This window comes from Kogia breviceps, chromosome 3 (genome assembly GCF_026419965.1).
Source record: "Kogia breviceps isolate mKogBre1 chromosome 3, mKogBre1 haplotype 1, whole genome shotgun sequence".
Classification (NCBI taxonomy): Eukaryota; Metazoa; Chordata; class Mammalia; order Artiodactyla; family Physeteridae; genus Kogia; species Kogia breviceps.
The window spans coordinates 86,162,736-86,179,996 of NC_081312.1; the positions used below are offsets into that span (position 1 = coordinate 86,162,736).

General features: G+C 37.6%; 1 protein-coding gene across 4 annotated transcripts in view; it reads left to right on the forward strand.

Annotated features, from left to right (window-relative positions):
* Nucleotides 1-17,261, forward strand: part of GANC (glucosidase alpha, neutral C) — a 112,767-nt gene that overhangs the window by 55,853 nt on the left and 39,653 nt on the right. For all 4 annotated transcript variants that reach the window (XM_067029067.1, XM_059058016.2, XM_059058027.2 and 1 more), the window contains exons 5-9: nt 5,548-5,730; nt 11,566-11,614; nt 14,304-14,370; nt 15,805-15,901; nt 16,967-17,147. In XM_067029067.1, coding sequence (XP_066885168.1) covers nt 5,669-5,730; nt 11,566-11,614; nt 14,304-14,370; nt 15,805-15,901; nt 16,967-17,147 — 456 coding nt within the window. In that variant the 5' untranslated portion in view covers nt 5,548-5,668. The remainder of the gene's footprint in view (nt 1-5,547; nt 5,731-11,565; nt 11,615-14,303; nt 14,371-15,804; nt 15,902-16,966; nt 17,148-17,261) is intronic.

Consider the following 17,261-nt stretch of genomic DNA (forward strand, 5'->3'; position numbering starts at 1 on the left):
GACACTTTGATCTAGGATTTCCAGCCTCCAGAATTGTGAGAAAATAAATTTCTGATGTTTACCCAGTCTGTGGTATTTTGTTATGGCAGCTCTAGCAAATTAATACGACTAGCAATAAACCACGGCATTCTGTGGCAGTCACTTAAATTACTACTTGTGGTTGCCTGAAATAGAATGCCTACTGAAAGCATGGCTCTGGCAAACCAAGTGGTGGGGCCATAGCATAGCATGATTGCCACACAAAATTCAAAACTCTGAGGTGGCCTGGCTGCTATTAATTTCACTGGAGAACTTAAAGAAAACAGCAGTTTCAGGCTTTTAAATTCTTAGCATTGTCAGAAACCTAGTAGATTTCTATGACAATCCTAAAAGTCATATCTACAGAGTCCTCATAGCTGAAAATCAGATACAGCGTTAGATTCTGTGGTTTGCTGAATTAGAGCATAAGTTGAATTCACAGCTTCATCAGGTCTATGAATTTAGGGCATCAACTGTGAAAAGGTAGGACTCCCCCAAATTGAATAGCAACATTTGGGAAGATTTGGATAACCCTGAGTACCCAAACCTCAAAATTCCACTGAGCCTCCCAGTTCAGCAGAAGCAGCTCCTCCTCCATCTGATAAGGCTGATCTTACCTGCTTGGACACCCCGTGTTAACCTCACCTGAAATATACTGTGCCAGGGGATTCCAGTGCTCCCTGTGCTTCACCCTTACCACCCTTCACTGCCTCCAAACCCACTATCGAGTCAGACCCCAAAATGCCTAGGGAGCCAATTACAGTCAAACCCAGGAGGAAACGGCTTACACACCTAAAGAATTATAAGATTTCATACTGGCAAAAATCTGGGAAATATGCATGGAAATGATTTCTGAGGGACTTTTAGACCAGAAGGAAGGACCATAATTTTAGGATCATGCTAAATTTACTGACATGGGTACAGGTACCAGAGAATCCACATTTAATATGCTAGCTTAGACAGTTGAAAGTGGTTCTAATTATTTGCTTGTTTAAGTATAACTTGAACTCAGCTATGGACTGTGCTGAATGAAGCTGAGATACCAGAAATTCCTTGGCGCCGTGTAGAAGAAATGATTCATAGACTTAGGGAGATGAAGATGTTGAAGTGAATATGTCATATGCATCTAGCCCCTAATTCTGTTCTCCAAAGGATCCAAAAGATACTCCCTTCATTGAGAAATACATTAGTGAGGGAACACTTGGAAAGCATTATAGTGAGTGAATGTCTTTTCTGAGCTAGAGATAATGGTGAGAATGGTACCATTCAAATGGGCTCCCTGGGCTTCCCTGGTGGTGCAGTGGTTGAGAGTCCGCCTGCCGATGCAGGGGACACGGGTTCATGCCCCGGTCCGGGAAGATCCCACATGCCGCGGAGCGGCTGGGCCCGTGAGCCGTGGCCGCTGGGCCTGTGCGTCCGGAGCCTGTGCTCCGCAAAGGGAGAGGCCACAGTGGTGAGGGGCCCGCGTACCACCAAAAAAAAAATGGGCTCCCTGATTTCAGTGGAAATGATAAGACTCTAGGTAGCAGAGTCAAAGTAGCAGCATTTAGTTGTAAGAGACAAGGTAGACGTGTTTCCATAACAGGGCCCGTGTGGTACTCAAAATGGCTCAAACCTCAGGGCAGTGCACAATAAGTCAAGGGGTCCATTAGGCTGAAATAGATGGACTAGAGTCCTACTTGACAGAATAATCAAAAGAACTCTATTTAGGTTTGATGAACAGTGAGACACAACCTCTCAAACTATGAAGTTAATTTCCAGAACCCAAAGCATCTTGCTTGAGGGGGAGGCCTAGAATCCATGGAGGAGGTTGTAAACATATAATAATATCATAAACTATCCCTCCTAATCCTCCCTAAAGAGTCCTGTGACCAGGGTGACTATATACTAGAAAAATATCTAGACCTAGGGATTTTATTTTTTTATTTTTATATCTTTATTGGAGGATAATTGCTTTACAATGTTGTGTTAGTTTCCGCTGTACAACAAAGTGAATCAGCTATATGTATACATATATCCCCATATCCCCGCCCCCTTGGGCCTCCCTCCCACCCTCCCTATCCCACCCCTCTAGGTCATCACAAAACACTGAGCTGATCTCCCTGGGCTATGCAACAGCTTCCCACTAGCTATCTGTTTTACATTTGGTAGTGTATATATGTCAATGCTGCTGTCTTACTTCGTCCCAGCTTCCCCTTGCCCCTGTGTCCTCAAGTCCATTCTCTATGTCTGAGTCTTTATTCCTGCCTTGCCACTAGGTTCATCAGTACTGGTTTTTTAGATTCCATATATGTGCGCTCTTTCTGACTTACTTCACTCCGTATGACAGACTCTAGCTCCATCCACCTCATTACAAATAACTCAGTTTCATTCCTTTTTATGGCTGAGTAATATTCCATTGTATATATGTGGCACATCTTCTTTATCCATTCATCTGTCGATGGACATTTAGGTTCTTCCATGTCCTGGCTACTGTAAATAGTGCTGCAATGAACATTGTGATACATGTATCTTTTTGAATTATGGATTTCTCAGGGTATATGCCCAGTAGTGGGATTGCTGTGTCGTATGATAGTTCTATTTTTAGTTTTTTAAGGAACCTCCATACTGTTCTCCATAGTGGTTGTATCAATTTACATTCCCACCAACAGTGCAAGAGGGTTCCCTTTTATCCACACCCTTTCCAGCACTTATTGTTTCTAGATTTTTTGACGATGGCCATTCTGACCAGTGTGAGGTGATATCTCATTGTGGTTTTGGTTTGCATTTCTCTAGTGATTAGTGATGTTCAGCATCTTTTCATGTGTTTGTTGGCCTGATGTCTACTTTGGAAAAATGTCTTTTTGGGTGTTCCACCCATTTTTGGATTGTTTGTTTTTTTGATATTGAGCTGCATGTATATTTTGGAGATTAATCCTTTGTCAGTTGCTTTGTTTGCAAATATTTTCTCCCATTCTGTGGATTGTCTTTTCATCTTGTTTATGGTTTCCTTTGCTGTGCAAAAGCTTTGAAGTTTCATTAGGTCCCATTTGTTTATTTTTTATTTTATTTCCATTCGTCTAGGAGGTGGGTCAAAAAGGATCTTGCTGTGATTTATGTCATAGAGTGTTCTGCCTATGTTTTCCTCTAAGAGTTTTGTAGTGTCTGGCCTTACATTTAGGTCTTTAATTCATTTTGAGTTTATTTTTGTGTATGGTGTTAGGGAGTGTTGTAATTTCATTCTTTTACATGTAGCTGTCCAGTTTTCCCAGCACCACGTATTGAAAAAACTGTCTTTTCTCCACTGTATATTCTTGCCTCCTTTGTCAAAGATAAGGTGACCATATGTGCGTGGGATTATCTCTGGGCTTTCTATCCTGTTCCATTGATCTATATTTCTATTTTTGTGCCAGTACCATACTATCTTGATTCCTGTAGCTTTGTAGTATAGTCTGAAGTCAGGGAGTCTGATTCCTCCAGCTCCGTTTTTCTTTCTCAAGATTGCTTTGGCTATTCAGGGTCTTTTGTGTTTCCATACAAATTGTAAAATTTTTTGTTCTAGTTCTGTGAAAATGCCATTGGTAATTTGATAGGGATTGCATTGAATCTGTAGATTGCTTTGGGTAGTAGAGTCATTTTCACAATGTTGATTTTTCCAATCCAAGAACATGGTATATCTTTCCATCTGTTTGTATTGTCTTTGATTTATTTCATCAGTATCTTATAGTTTTCTACATACAGGTCTTTTATCTCCTTAGGTAGGTTTATTCCTAGGTATTTTTTTCTTTTTGTTGCAGTTTGAAATGGAACTGTTTCCTTAATTTCTCTTTCTGATTTTTTGTTGTTAATTAGTACAGGAATGCAAGAGATTTCTGTGCATTAATTTGTATCCTGCTACTTTACCACATTCATTGATTAGCTCTAGTAGTTTTCTGGTGGCATCTTAGGATTTTCTATGTATAGTATCATGTCATCTGCAAACAGTGACAGTTTTACTTCTTCTTTTCCAACTTAGATTCCTTTTATTTCTTTTTCTTCTCTGATTGCCATGGCTAAAACTTCCAAAACTATGTTGAATAGTAGTGGCGAGAGTGGACACCCTTGTCCTGTTCCTGATCTTAGAGGAAATGCTTTCAGTTTTTCAACATTGAGAATGATGTTGGCTGTGGGTTTGTCATATATGCCCACTTTCTGGAGAGTTTTTATCATAAATTGGTGTTGAATTTTGTCAAAAGCTTTTTCTGCATCTATCAATATTATCATATGGTTTTTACCCGTCAGTTTGTTAATATGGTGTATCACATTGATTGATTTGCATATATTGAAGAATCCTTGCATTCCTGGGATAAACCCCAGTTGATCATGGCATATGATCCTCTCAATGTGCTGTTGGATTCTGTTTGCTAGTATTTTGTGGAGGATTTTTGCATCTATGTTCATCAGTGGTTTTGGCCTGTAATTTTCTTTTTTGTGACATCTTTGTTTGGTTTTGGTATCAGGATGATGGTGGCCTCATAGAATGAGTTCGGGAGTGTTTCTCCCTCTGCTATATTTTGGAAGAGTATGAGAAGGATAGGTGTGAGCTCTTCTCTAAATGTTTGATAGAATTCACCTGTGAAGCCATCTGGCCCTGGGCTTTTGTTTGTTGGAAGATTTTTAATCACAGTTTCAATTTCAGTGCTTGTGATTGGTCTGTTCATATTTTCTATTTCTTCCTGGTTCAGTCTTGGGAGGTTGTACTTTTCTAAGAATTTGTCCATTTCTTCCAGGTTGTCCATTGTATTGGTATATAGTTACTTATAGTATTCTCTCATGATCCGTTGTATTTCTGCAGTGTCAGTTGTTACTTCTCCTTTTTCATTTCTAATTCTGTTGATTTGAGTCTCCCTTTTTTTCCTGATGATAGACCTAGGGATTTTAAGTGCTGTCTCTGAACTTATATAACTCCTGGGGCCCCAAAGCATCCTAAAAGTCTACGTGTCAGATTGGGCTGTTGGAAGTCAGGTGATAAATAAACAAAAGTTTCACCTTTCCATCTCACTTTGGACTGAGTGAATCAGTAACCCAATCTGTGTTATTTACTCAGTTTCTGAATGTAGGGTTGGAATGAGAAAGAAAAGCAAAATGTTTAAATTCCATGCACCAACTTGTTACTAGACTGTCTAGACCAAAGTAATAATGTTAATGAGAGCTAACATTTACTGCGCTCTTATTATGTGCCAGGCTCTGTGCCAAGTGCTTTACATGTGTGATCTCATTTAATCCTTTCAAAAAGCTCTATTTGTTCTTGCTTTTATCATTTCCACTTTACAGATGAGGAAAACAAGAACTAGAAAGATTAACTTGTCCACAATTATACACCTAGTGCGTGGGAGAGCTATGTTTAGTCCAGGCTTTCTGACACCAAAGCCCATGCTCTCAATTACAGCTCTCTACTTCCTTATCTATGCTATGTCATATGAATATTGATTTACTAACTTGAATTGAGAATTGCATTGAGCCATGTAAACCTATAGCAATTTATTTTTTTCTTCCTGCCTTGTTTTCCAGGCTGATTTCATGCTCAGGGGATACAGGCAGTCTCGTATTGGCAAATGGAAAAGGAGATCTGAAGTGTCACATCACAGCAAACCCATTCAAGATAGACTTGGTAGCTGAAGAAGAGGTTGTGATGAGCATAAACTCCCTGGGCCAACTGTACTTTGAGCAGCTGCAGATTCCTCCCAAGCAAAGGTATTTTTGCACATTACTTAACACATAAAGAACTTAAGAAACCCTGATTGTGAATACCAGTTGCCTAAGTAGATAATACATCACCATAGAAAACTGGTTTGCCTTATTTGCTGGGATATTGTTCTGAGAAATTTCATCTTTTCACCTGTGCAGGTGAATGCAGGCTTGATGACAAAAATTATTCTCAGACACTTGTGAAGATGACATTCTTAACACATCCTGTATGTTTGACGACATTCTCTACCCTACACATCCTTCTAAAAAAGCATCCTGTTAACTTTCTTTTTTTAATAAATTTATTTATTTATTTTTGGCTGTATTGGGTCTCCGTTACTGTGCGCGGGCTTCCTCTAGTTGCAGCGAGCAGGGGCTACTCTTCATTGCAGTGCACAGGCCTCTCATTGTGGTGGCTTCTCTTGTTGTGGAGCACAGGCTCTAGGCGAATGGGCTTCAGTAGTTGCAGCACGCGGGCTCAACAGTTGTGGCTTGCAGGCTCTAGAGCGCAGGCTCAGCAGTTGTGGTGCACAGGCCTAGTTGCTCCGCGTCATGTGGGATCTTCCCAGACCAGGGCTTGAACCCATGTCCCCTACATTGGCAGGCAGATTCTTAACCACTGTGCCACCAGGGAAGCCCACACCCTGTTAACTTGATAGATGCTAATGTGAACTAACATGTCTTCAGAATTTCATTTTACCTCCTTAGAATAACATGAGTTACCTTAGACTTGAATAGTTGTCCAGGAATTTTCTGGAACCAACCATTTGATCAAAGCTGTTTGTGTCGCATGAATTGGAAGATAGTAGTAGAAGGAGATTCTTCTTCCATTTTAACTAATATTGTCTTTAAATCCTCCAGTCTTTCTATTTTTGCCCAAATAATGAACATAGTATATGAGCTGCAGAAAGCATTCAACATAGTGATTTTTTTCTGAGTTTCAACTTATTTCTATTTAAAAATTTTAATATTAAAAAATCTTATTTTGGGACTTCCCTGGTGGTGTAATGGTTAAGAATCCACCTGCCAATGCAGTGGATGCAGGTTCGAGCCCTGGTTCAGGAAGATCCCACATGCTGTGGAGCAGCTAAGCCCATGTGCCACAACTGCTGAGCCTGCGCTGTAGAGCCTGCAAGCCACAACTACTGAGCCTGCACACTACAACTACTGAAGCCCATGCACCTAGAGCCCATGCTCTGCAACAAGAGAAGCCACTGCAATGAGAAGCCCACACACCGCAACGAATACCCAATGCAGCCAAAAATAAATAAATAAATAAATAAATTATAAAATATAAATGACTTATTTTATCACAGAAATGTGTTCATTGAAGGAAAAATAGAAAATATTGAAAAGAAGAAAAATTAAAATACCCATAATCCTGCCACCTACTCTGTTAGTGCCTTATGAATATAATTCAATTACTTTTTTTGGCTGAAAATACTAATAGCATAACAAATCCCTGTATATTTGTTATTTATATTTAATTCATTATTTATTTATATTTAAGCATTAATATTTAAAACAATTTTTTCCTTTTACTAAACTCCCATTATTTTTGTTTTATTTTGTTGTAGAGGTGATATCTAAGTTGGGCTTTTTAATTTTTATTTATTTTTTTAATAAGCACATTGTACAAAGGTGTATATACACAGAGAGATCAGCTTGGTGCTTTGTCATGACCTAGAGGGATGGGAAAGGGAAGGTGGGAGGAAGGTTCAAGAGGGAGGGGATGTGGGGATATCATATAGCTGATTCACTTTGTTGTACAGCAGAAACTAACACAACATTGTAAAGCATTTATACTCCAATAAAGATGTGAAAAAATAAAAAGGTGTATATAGTGAAAAGTCTCCCTCACCATTTGTGCTTGAGCTACCTCATTCCATCCTTGAAAGTAATCAGTGTTTCCAGTTTTCTGTGTATCCTTCCAGAGATAATTTATGCCTATACAATAAGATTAATGTATTCTTTGTTTTTTCCTTTCCTGACACAAATGATATCACCTTTACACATTATTCTGTACCTTGCTTCTTCCCCTTTACCAATGTGGTAGTTTCTAATTTTTTTAAAACAGCTACATAGTTTCTATTATATGGTTACACTGTGATTCATTTAGTTAATCCCTGCTAGTAGACCTTCAAGTTGTTTCTGATATTGTTTTACAGCTACTTACTTCATGAATAACCTTGTATATGTGTCATTTTGCATACATGCAAGTATATCCATAGACCAGAGTCATAGAAGTATAATTTCTGATCAAATGGTTTGTACATTAGTACTTTTGATAAATGTTTCCAAATTGCCTCCCATAGAGGTTGTGTACTAGTTTATATTTCCATTATTTGTATTTATCTTTGTGTTAGGAAAATTAGATTATCCACTTGGGAAAAAAATGTAAGTTAGGTCCTAACCTCAGAACATTAGCAAAAATGAATTCCAGATAAATAAAAATAAAGCACACAAAAAAATTAAAATAGGAAAAAATGTAGAATTTTTAAAAACTTATTAGTGTGAGAAAAACTGAAGAGCCATAAGGAAAAAGGTTGATTGATTCGATTACTTAGAAATTTTAAACTTTAAACTTTATTATAACCGCAAAAACAAAATACAAACAAACAAAAAAACTTGAACAAAATGAAAAGGCATGGACTTGTAATTTTGAACAAAATGAAAAGGCATGGACTTGTAATTTCCAGTCTGGCATGTGAGGAGCTCAGAAGTAGCCACAAACAAGAATGAAATGTCAATTTAAAAAAAATTACTCAAAATACAATATAGACCTAAATGGAAAACCTAAAACTATAAAACTTCTAGACAACAATGAAGAAAATCTTGAAACCTTGGATCAGGCAAAGATGTCTTAGATATTACACCAAAAGCATGATCCACAAAAGAAAAAATTGGTTAAATGGACATAACCAAAAGTAAAAATGCCTGCCCATTCAAAGACTATATGAAGAGAATGAAAAGATAATTCATAGACTAAGAGAAAATATTTGCAAAGTATATATCTAATAAAGAAGTTGTATGTATTGATATAATACAGAATCAACTCTCAAAATTTTAGAAAATAATCTAATAAAAAATGATTTGAACAGATATTTCACCAAAGAAGATATACAGTGACAAATAAGCACTTGAAAAATATGTTCAATGCCATTAGTCATTAGGGTATTGCAAATTAAAACAACAGTGACGTACTACCACACACCTATTAGAATGGCTAAAGTTTAACAGGCCGACCATATTGTTAATGTAAATTGACCAAATAAAATTATATCCTTCTTAGCAGGAGCTGATAAACTGACACTGGGCTTGGAAATGTAAAAAAAAATTTCTATAGATGGGGTGAACTGAAACCAGGGAAGAGTGAGTTCACTAGATGGGAGGAACATGTCTATTTGGAGTGAAAGGTCAGTCCACAGCATCGTAATAACACTAACGTGTATATTCACAACAAAGTAATGTCACTACATTTAATAGCACCAGAAAGTAGACATAGTGGGGAACAAAAGTTCCTTGATATAAATGGCTGCCGAGACATATTATCCTTGTGGATCCTTGGGAGGCATTTTTTGAGACCAAATTGAGACTGGTCCCTGGGCAGAATGTTGCTCTCTGCCTGTTGAACATTCATGCTGCAAGAAGAGGTAATGAGCCTTATTCTAAATACAGATGTACCTTGTACTTGTGTAATGTCCTAAAGGAGAATCATAGTTTACATGCAATCTTGCAATCTTCTGCTATGCAAAGTGTTTATTTTGCCTTTTTCAATGTATTTGCTTGACTTAGGCACTTTGAACAAGGAAAAGAAAAATAAAACACCTCTGAACTCTGATCTTTCACTGCTTTTGTAAATTCTGATTGTGAAGTTGAGGGTAAGGATGTTCAAAAACCCATGGGGAATTTATATGCCTTCAGAATATTGTGCCTGTTCTAATATGATGAGCTTTTAAAACACTTCGTTAGAACATGAATCAATTTGTGTAATTGTATAGATACTCAGCTAATTTTGAATGCTGCTGATGGCATAACTATATATAAATATAAATATTTATATCCAAAAATATATTCTTGTGTGCTGCTTTTCCTACCTGGCGATGTTATTTCATATAATGAAGATTGTTTTCTTTTTTACTAACTCATTTCAAAGGGAAAGAATTTTACTTATAAGCAAGCTGTTTTTCCCCAAAACATTCCAAAACAATTCTTTTTCTTCTGTTTTTTTCATCCAATAAATGATAGCATTATGATCTTTAAAAAAGAAAATAGCAGAGCAGTTTTTCAGTTATCTGAAATGCTGTCTCCTGGGCTGCAGTCCTCATTTTGCCCCCAATAAAACTTAACTCCTGACTCTCAAAAAAAAAAAGAAAATAAGAGTAGTTGTATTAATTTCAGAAAGAGCTAACTTCAAAACAGGGAATGTTATCAGGGATAAAGAAGGCCATTATATAATGATAAAGGGGTCATTCTCTGAGAAAACATAACAATCAACAAACTTTAATGTGTATGTGCCTGATAACAAAGCATCAAAATACTTGAGGCAAGAATGATAGAACTGCAAGTAGAAGTAGATGAATCCACTATTATAATTAGAGACCTTAACACCCTTCTATCAGAAATGGACAGATTCAGCAGGGAGAAGATCAATAAGGACATATTCTAATTCAAAAGCACCATCAATCAGCTGGCTATAATTGACATCTATAGTCTCCCTCATCCAACAACAGTAGAATACACATTCTTCTCAAGCTCACATGGAACATTCACCAAGAACATATTTTGTGTCATAAAACACACCTTAACAAATTTAAACGAATGGAAATCATGAAACACTAGCTCCCAGACCACAATGCAATTAAACTAGAAATCAACAACAGAAAGCTGGTAAATTCCAAAATACATGAAGATTAAACAACATGCTTCTTAATAACACAAAGAAGAAATCTAAAAAGAAAGAAAGGAAAAGATTTCAAACTAAATGAAAATTAAAATACAACTTATCAAAATTTGTGGGATGCAGCAAAAGCAGTGCTTAGAGGGAGATTTGTAGCATTGAATGCAAATATTAGGGGGGCAGATGCATTTGAAGAGAGGCACATAGGAACTCCAAAAGAACAAGTCATTTCTGTTGCTTATGCTCACTGGTAGGTTCATAATTGTTCACTTTAGTATTATTCTTTAAACTCTGTGAGTACATTATATACTCTTCTATATGCATGCTGCATTTTACACTAAAGAAAAACTTAACATATAATGAGTATGAATAGACAATTCAGAGAACTAGAAATACCATTTAATGTATAAAAACGTAGTCTGAATCATTAATGGTACAAGTTCAAATTGAAATGCATTATCTTTTCTAAAATTTTAGATTGGCTAAGAGTTAAAAAAAAAATCCATGTAGTCTAGTATTGTTAGGAACGGAATATGCACTCAAATACAACTATAGGTGTTAGAATAAGTTGTCATCATCCTGCAAGACACTGCATCATGTTGCTCCATTCTAGGGTAATATTGTGTGAGAGGAACTGTGTTCCACCTTGCTTATGTTTTGTTTAAATACTATGAACATGTATTACATTTATAATAAAAAAACTGATTAATTATTTTTAAAAGAGTTAAGAAAATTCAAATCTATCTACATTTTATAAGAAATCAAGCTGTTGGATTAATGTTCATCATAAATGTTTAATTTTGTAAATTTATTTTTATAATGATGTTATTTTTAATAAGTTAAAGGATATAATTTATGGGGTCTTAATATTTGGAAATGAAAATCTTTATCATTGAACAAATTGTCAGTCTTGCCATGAGTGAAACAACTTTATATTACAGCACAGCTACCAAGGAAAATGAGGAGGATACATCAGATAACACCACTCAGGTAATCTACATAGAGTAATTTATCTTTTTTAAATGTTTTTCACTATCGTCATCATTATGTGGAATATAATGGGTCTGTCTTCCCTTATACAGGTGGGTAGTTGGTAAATGCTTTACTACATATAAATGGGACCTCCTGTAGGCCAGGCACTGTTCAAGGAATTGGTGCTGTATCATCAAACTAATCAGATTACCTCATTATCATGGAGCTTACATTCTTCTAAGTCACATTAACTTTTTTGGACTTTAAGAGCAAAGGAGAACTATGGAAAGGTCTTAAGCAGCAGAGATACATGGTCTGATTTCTGTTTCGGAAAGATTATTTTGGCTAAATTCTGGAGAATGGGCATTCCAGAAATCTCTTCATCCAAAGCCCCACACATCTTTAAAGGAACCCTGACAGTAGCTATGGCCACCAAGAATGGTGAAAAATATTTCCAGTGCAATAAGACAAATGCTTCTTCCTCTAGAGAACTGGCCCATACTGATGAATATGAGAGAGAGTAATTTTTCCATTTTCAAATAGGGAAGATAAAAACTAACACATTTGTGCCTTACACAGCTTTGTGACAATATGTTAGATTAGCTTTTGGGAGACCTCTAATCAGATAGCTTAGATAGTGGTTTTGAGTCAAACACACCCTTGCAGGAATCTGATGAAAGCTGTGAACCATCTCTGTAGAAAAAAAAATTTTTTTCCTACTGTTTCAGGGAGTTCACAAACTTTAAAGCCTATCTAGACCTCAGGATAATAATCCCACATTAAGAATTCAGGTGTAGTTTTAAAAAAAACAAACAGACTCACTTTACAGAAGCTTTAATTATGAAGAAACAACCTAGAAATAGGGGAAGGGCTCACTTTATTATTATTGTTGTTGTTATTATTTATTTATCTTTATTTTGGCTGTGCTGGGTCTTAATTGTGGCACTCAGGATCTTCGTTGCAGCATGCAGGATCTTTTAGTTGCAGTATAAGAGATCTTTTAGTTGTGGCATGCGGACTCTTAATTGTGGCATGCATGCAGGATCTAGTTCCCTGATGAGTGTTCGAATCCAGGCCCTCTGCATTGGGAGTGCGGAGTTTTTCCCACTGGACCACCAGGGAAGTCCCTCACTTTTTAAAAAGAAATGTGTTTTTCACATACACACACAATTATTTTAAAATTTTTCATTTTACCAGAGAAAAGGTGACTTTTGTAAAGCTTGAAAGTTCATGGCTCCAGGTCAAAAGATAGTGAACCTGAGCAGTGGCCATCCCAGTTGACTTCTCCATCCAGCACAGGAACACAGCCAGTAGTTTGGCTAACTGAAGCAGGAGAGAAAGTGCCCACCTCAGCCAAAATCTTTGCTTAGGGTCTCTCAAAAGAGACCCAAGTTATTTGATTCTAAATGTTTTGCCTTACATATGTAAAAGATTGCATTTCGCAAAGTGCTTTCACATCATTTTGGCTCTTTTAAAGATATTCACGTCAAACAGTGTGGCAGTTCCTAAACAATTAAACATAGAATTACAATATGAGGGGCTCACCTGGTGGGGCAGTGGTTAAGAATCCACCTGCCAATGCAGGGGACACGGGTTCGAGCCCTGGTCCAGGAAGATCCCACATGCCATGGAGCAACTAAGCCCGTGCACCACAACTACTGAGCCTGCGCTCTAGAGCTCGCATGCCATGATTACTGAGCCCGCGAGCCACAACTACTGAGCTCGCCTGGTGCAACTGCTGAAGCCTGCATGCACCTAGAGCCCATGCTCCGCAACAAGAGAAGCCACTGCAATGAGAAGCCCGCGCAACACAACGAAGAGTAGCCCCTGCTCGCCGCAACCAGAGAAAGCCCATGCCCAGCAACAAAGACCCAACACAGCCAAAAATAAAAATAAATTAATTAATTAAAAATTAAAGAAAAAAAAAGAATTACAATATGATCCAGTAATTCCATTTATGGATATATATCCAAAACTGAAAGCGGGACTCAAACAGATATTTGCAGCCTATGTTCATAGCAGAATAATATTCACAGTAGCAAAAAGGTACAAGCAATCCGGCAATCCAAGAGTCATTGACAGGTGAATGCACACACAAAATGGAGTATATACATGCAATGGAATATTATTCAGCCTTAAAAAGGAAGGAAATTCTGATACATGCTACAAAATGGATGAATCTTGAAGACGTTATACTAAGTGAAGTAAGCCAGTCTCAAAAGGACAAATACTGTCTGATTCTACTTATATGAGATATCTAGAGTTGTCAAATTCATAAAGACAGAAAGTAGAAAAGTAGTTGTCATGAGCTGTGGGGAGGGGAGAATGGGGAATTATTTTTTAATGGGTGCAGAGGTTCAGTTTGGAAGGATGTAAAAATTCTGGAAATGGATGGTGATGATGGTTGTACAACATGTGAATGTACTTAATGCCACTTAAAAATGGTTAAAATGGTAAATTTTAAGTTATGTATATTTTACCACAATAAAAATATATTCATGTCTGCTATAGATCATAAGGATGATTAATGGCATTTATATAGAACATAGATCTAATTTGTTTAATATACTGATATCACAAATTGGCCTTTTAAAGGATGAAATCACTTCCTCAGTCTAATATTTTAATCAAATAAATGTGCTATTGTGGTAACAACATTTGTTGCAATATATAACCTCAGTTTGCTCCCTTTTTTTTGTGCCAACAGGAAAATCAAGAGGAACTGGGCCTGTGGGAGGAGAAATTCAGAAATTTTGTGGATGTCAAAGATAATGGTACAATTAAAACTAGTGTAGTGTTAAAACAGACCTTTCCAAAATGGCCAAAAGTCTCTATCTAAAAGTCCCTTGAGCTTTGGCACCTAAACACGTGACTTCTGTAAGGTGAACAGAAATCTCATGTTTGGGTCCCCTATTCTTCAGTAATGCATTGCAATAGAGAAATAGTGAGTGAATGACTTGTGGGGCGTGTAGGAGAAGTATAGGCCTCATGGAGCTTCTGGTCTCATGGAGGTCTGCATACTGCTTGCACGATCCAGTGAATCAGACAGCTGCAAATTCCACATTCTATTTTTATGAGAGTCAGGTGATGAGAAACCAAGTTCTAGAGCTCATTGGCTCCAACATTTCAATGCAGTGGTTCTCATCCTTTTCCAGGCCTCCCCATCATTCATGTGAGCATCATGTGACCATCTATATGACATTTCTCACTAGGCTTAGTGATGGGGGGGAGGGTGTAGGTGGCTGGGAAGGAATTTGTCCCTTTAGGAGACACGGTTCAAATACTTGGGGCTTATTTAGTTGGAAAAAATACTCACTTTTCTCCTTATTTCTCCCTACCCTGGGGAATAACAGACCTTCCCTAACTCCTTGAGAATCTCTGTTCAAGCATCTATTTCTATAGCCTCATATAATGATCAGGACTGACATGTGCCCAAAAATTATAAGTAAAGGGGCCCTAAAGCTCCCCTTTCTGTAGCATTATAATCCTTTTTACCTTACCTAAAGCACCCCCTTTCCATAAACTCCTCCAAATAAGGACCATTTGATGACAAATACTTTTACCTGAGAGTGAATTTAAGTCAGTGTTATCTCTCCTAGTTACTTTCATTTTCCCCATATCTCTAAAATAATTGTCAAACAAAGGACTTTGTCTTTGGCTAAAGGAAATTTATATATCTACAATCACAGGGAAGGGGGTATTTTGTGGAGCCAGGAAAGGTCCTCCTGGTGCCCTTGACCTTATAGTTTCTGTATGCAGTAAGAATGAACAGTCAGGCAGAAGACACCCAGTCTTTCATCTAGTAAGTATTAAAAGTGCTTGCTATCCTCTGCTTCCTAAAGCAAACAAGTACGCAGTACATTTCTGGAAAATTTAGATTAGGGAAAAAAATCTAAAACTTTGTAATCCTATTTTACAGATAGAAAAGAGATTTACTATAAATGAGGACACAGAGAACTTTAGCACACAGCTAAGGAAACATAACTAATAAGTGCGCAGAACTTTGCCGTGTGCATTTTTGTATCCCCACAACACCTAAATATAACATCATACAGAGAGTCAGCATACATGATTTACTGATTGATCAGGGCAAGCTCAGGTCTCTTGATCCCTAGTCTAGTTATCTTGCTAATCTTATAGTTGCTGAATCTCCTTAATTGATTTTCCCACTGAGAAGCAAAACTCAGTCACTGTCCTGGTCCCTGCAGGTCCTGCCTCCATTGGTTTGGATTTCTCCTTGCATGGGTTTGAGCATGTCTATGGGATCCCGCAACATGCAGAATCACACCAACTTAAAAATACCAGGTAAAGTGAAAACAAGAATTCTTACAGGAGGCTCTGGTTTCTGGACTGGAAAAGTTTGAAAGGAAAATATGTGAGATGTCTGAGCCAGTGCTAATATGTAGCTGGCCTTTCCCCTCTTGATATTGCTTGTAGGTCTTTAAGAATTTCCCTTTAATGATCGCCCAGAGCAGTGGTTTTCAATTTTTATTTTTTGGCAAAAAGAAGACAATTATAAAAACTGTAATGCTGAACCTAAAAATATAGAGGAAGTAAAAATATGGAGCTGCTGTGGTTAAAGTAGCGGGGATAGCTTCATCATATCACCTCCCCGGGTTTTGCTTTCACCTCCCAAGTCCTTTCTGTGGAACCCTGGGAAATACACTGTGAAGATCACTGACCTAGAAAAAGGCTTTTACTAAAAACAGACAGTGAGCCAGAGAATGGAAGAGTGTGGCATCTCATATCACCTTTGATTCCCTCGGGGAGATTATTTCAAAATAACACTATTGACAAACAAATGCTAGGGGTATCAGACTAAGAGGAAGTGGAACCAAAGAGAAACAGAGTCTGGTCAAATTTGCCAGGTTCAGATGCTGTTTAGATAATAGGGAGACATAGTGACAAGTGAATCAGAAACTGTTGCTCTCACACCAACCTGAGCTCCGTGTTCCCCACCTCAATTCAGTTCCTAATCTTTCCCTACTCAGCACTGTGGAAACATGTTAGGATACTATCATTTTCCTTTCACGACAGAGAAATACTCACAAAATTTGTCAATTTATTGTGTGCTTGCTATTTTGCAGGATTCACAGGAAATGGTCCTCAACTCACAAGAGATATTTAGAAAAGCTATCTAAGATATGAGATCATACACGCCAATAGTAGCATGAGGGGATGCCAAAGGAATCAAAGGATGAGGATCATATTCACCCACATTGGGTCAGGAAACCTTTAGGGAAGTGTTAGGAGTTGAGCTTTGAAAGATGTATTGGACCCAAGGGGAGAATGCAGGGGAGAATGGAGCTATAATATTCATTAAGAACATATATGTAGTGGTAAATGGTAATCCTTCTTTGTGTGTTTCAGTGATGGAGATGCTTATCGTCTTTATAACCTAGATGTCTATGGATATAAAATACATGACAAAATGGGCATTTATGGTTCAGTGCCTTATCTCCTGGCCCACAAACTGGGCAGGACTCTAGGCATTTTTTGGCTAAATGCCTCAGAAACACTAGTGGAGATCAATACAGAACCTGCTGTAAAGGTGAGCAATGGATCATGGCTGCATGTCATACTCACAGAATAAACAAAACCACTGAAGTGTAAGTGTAGCTCTGGGCTTTTAATGGCAGTCCTCTGCCTCCAGAGTCCTCACAGT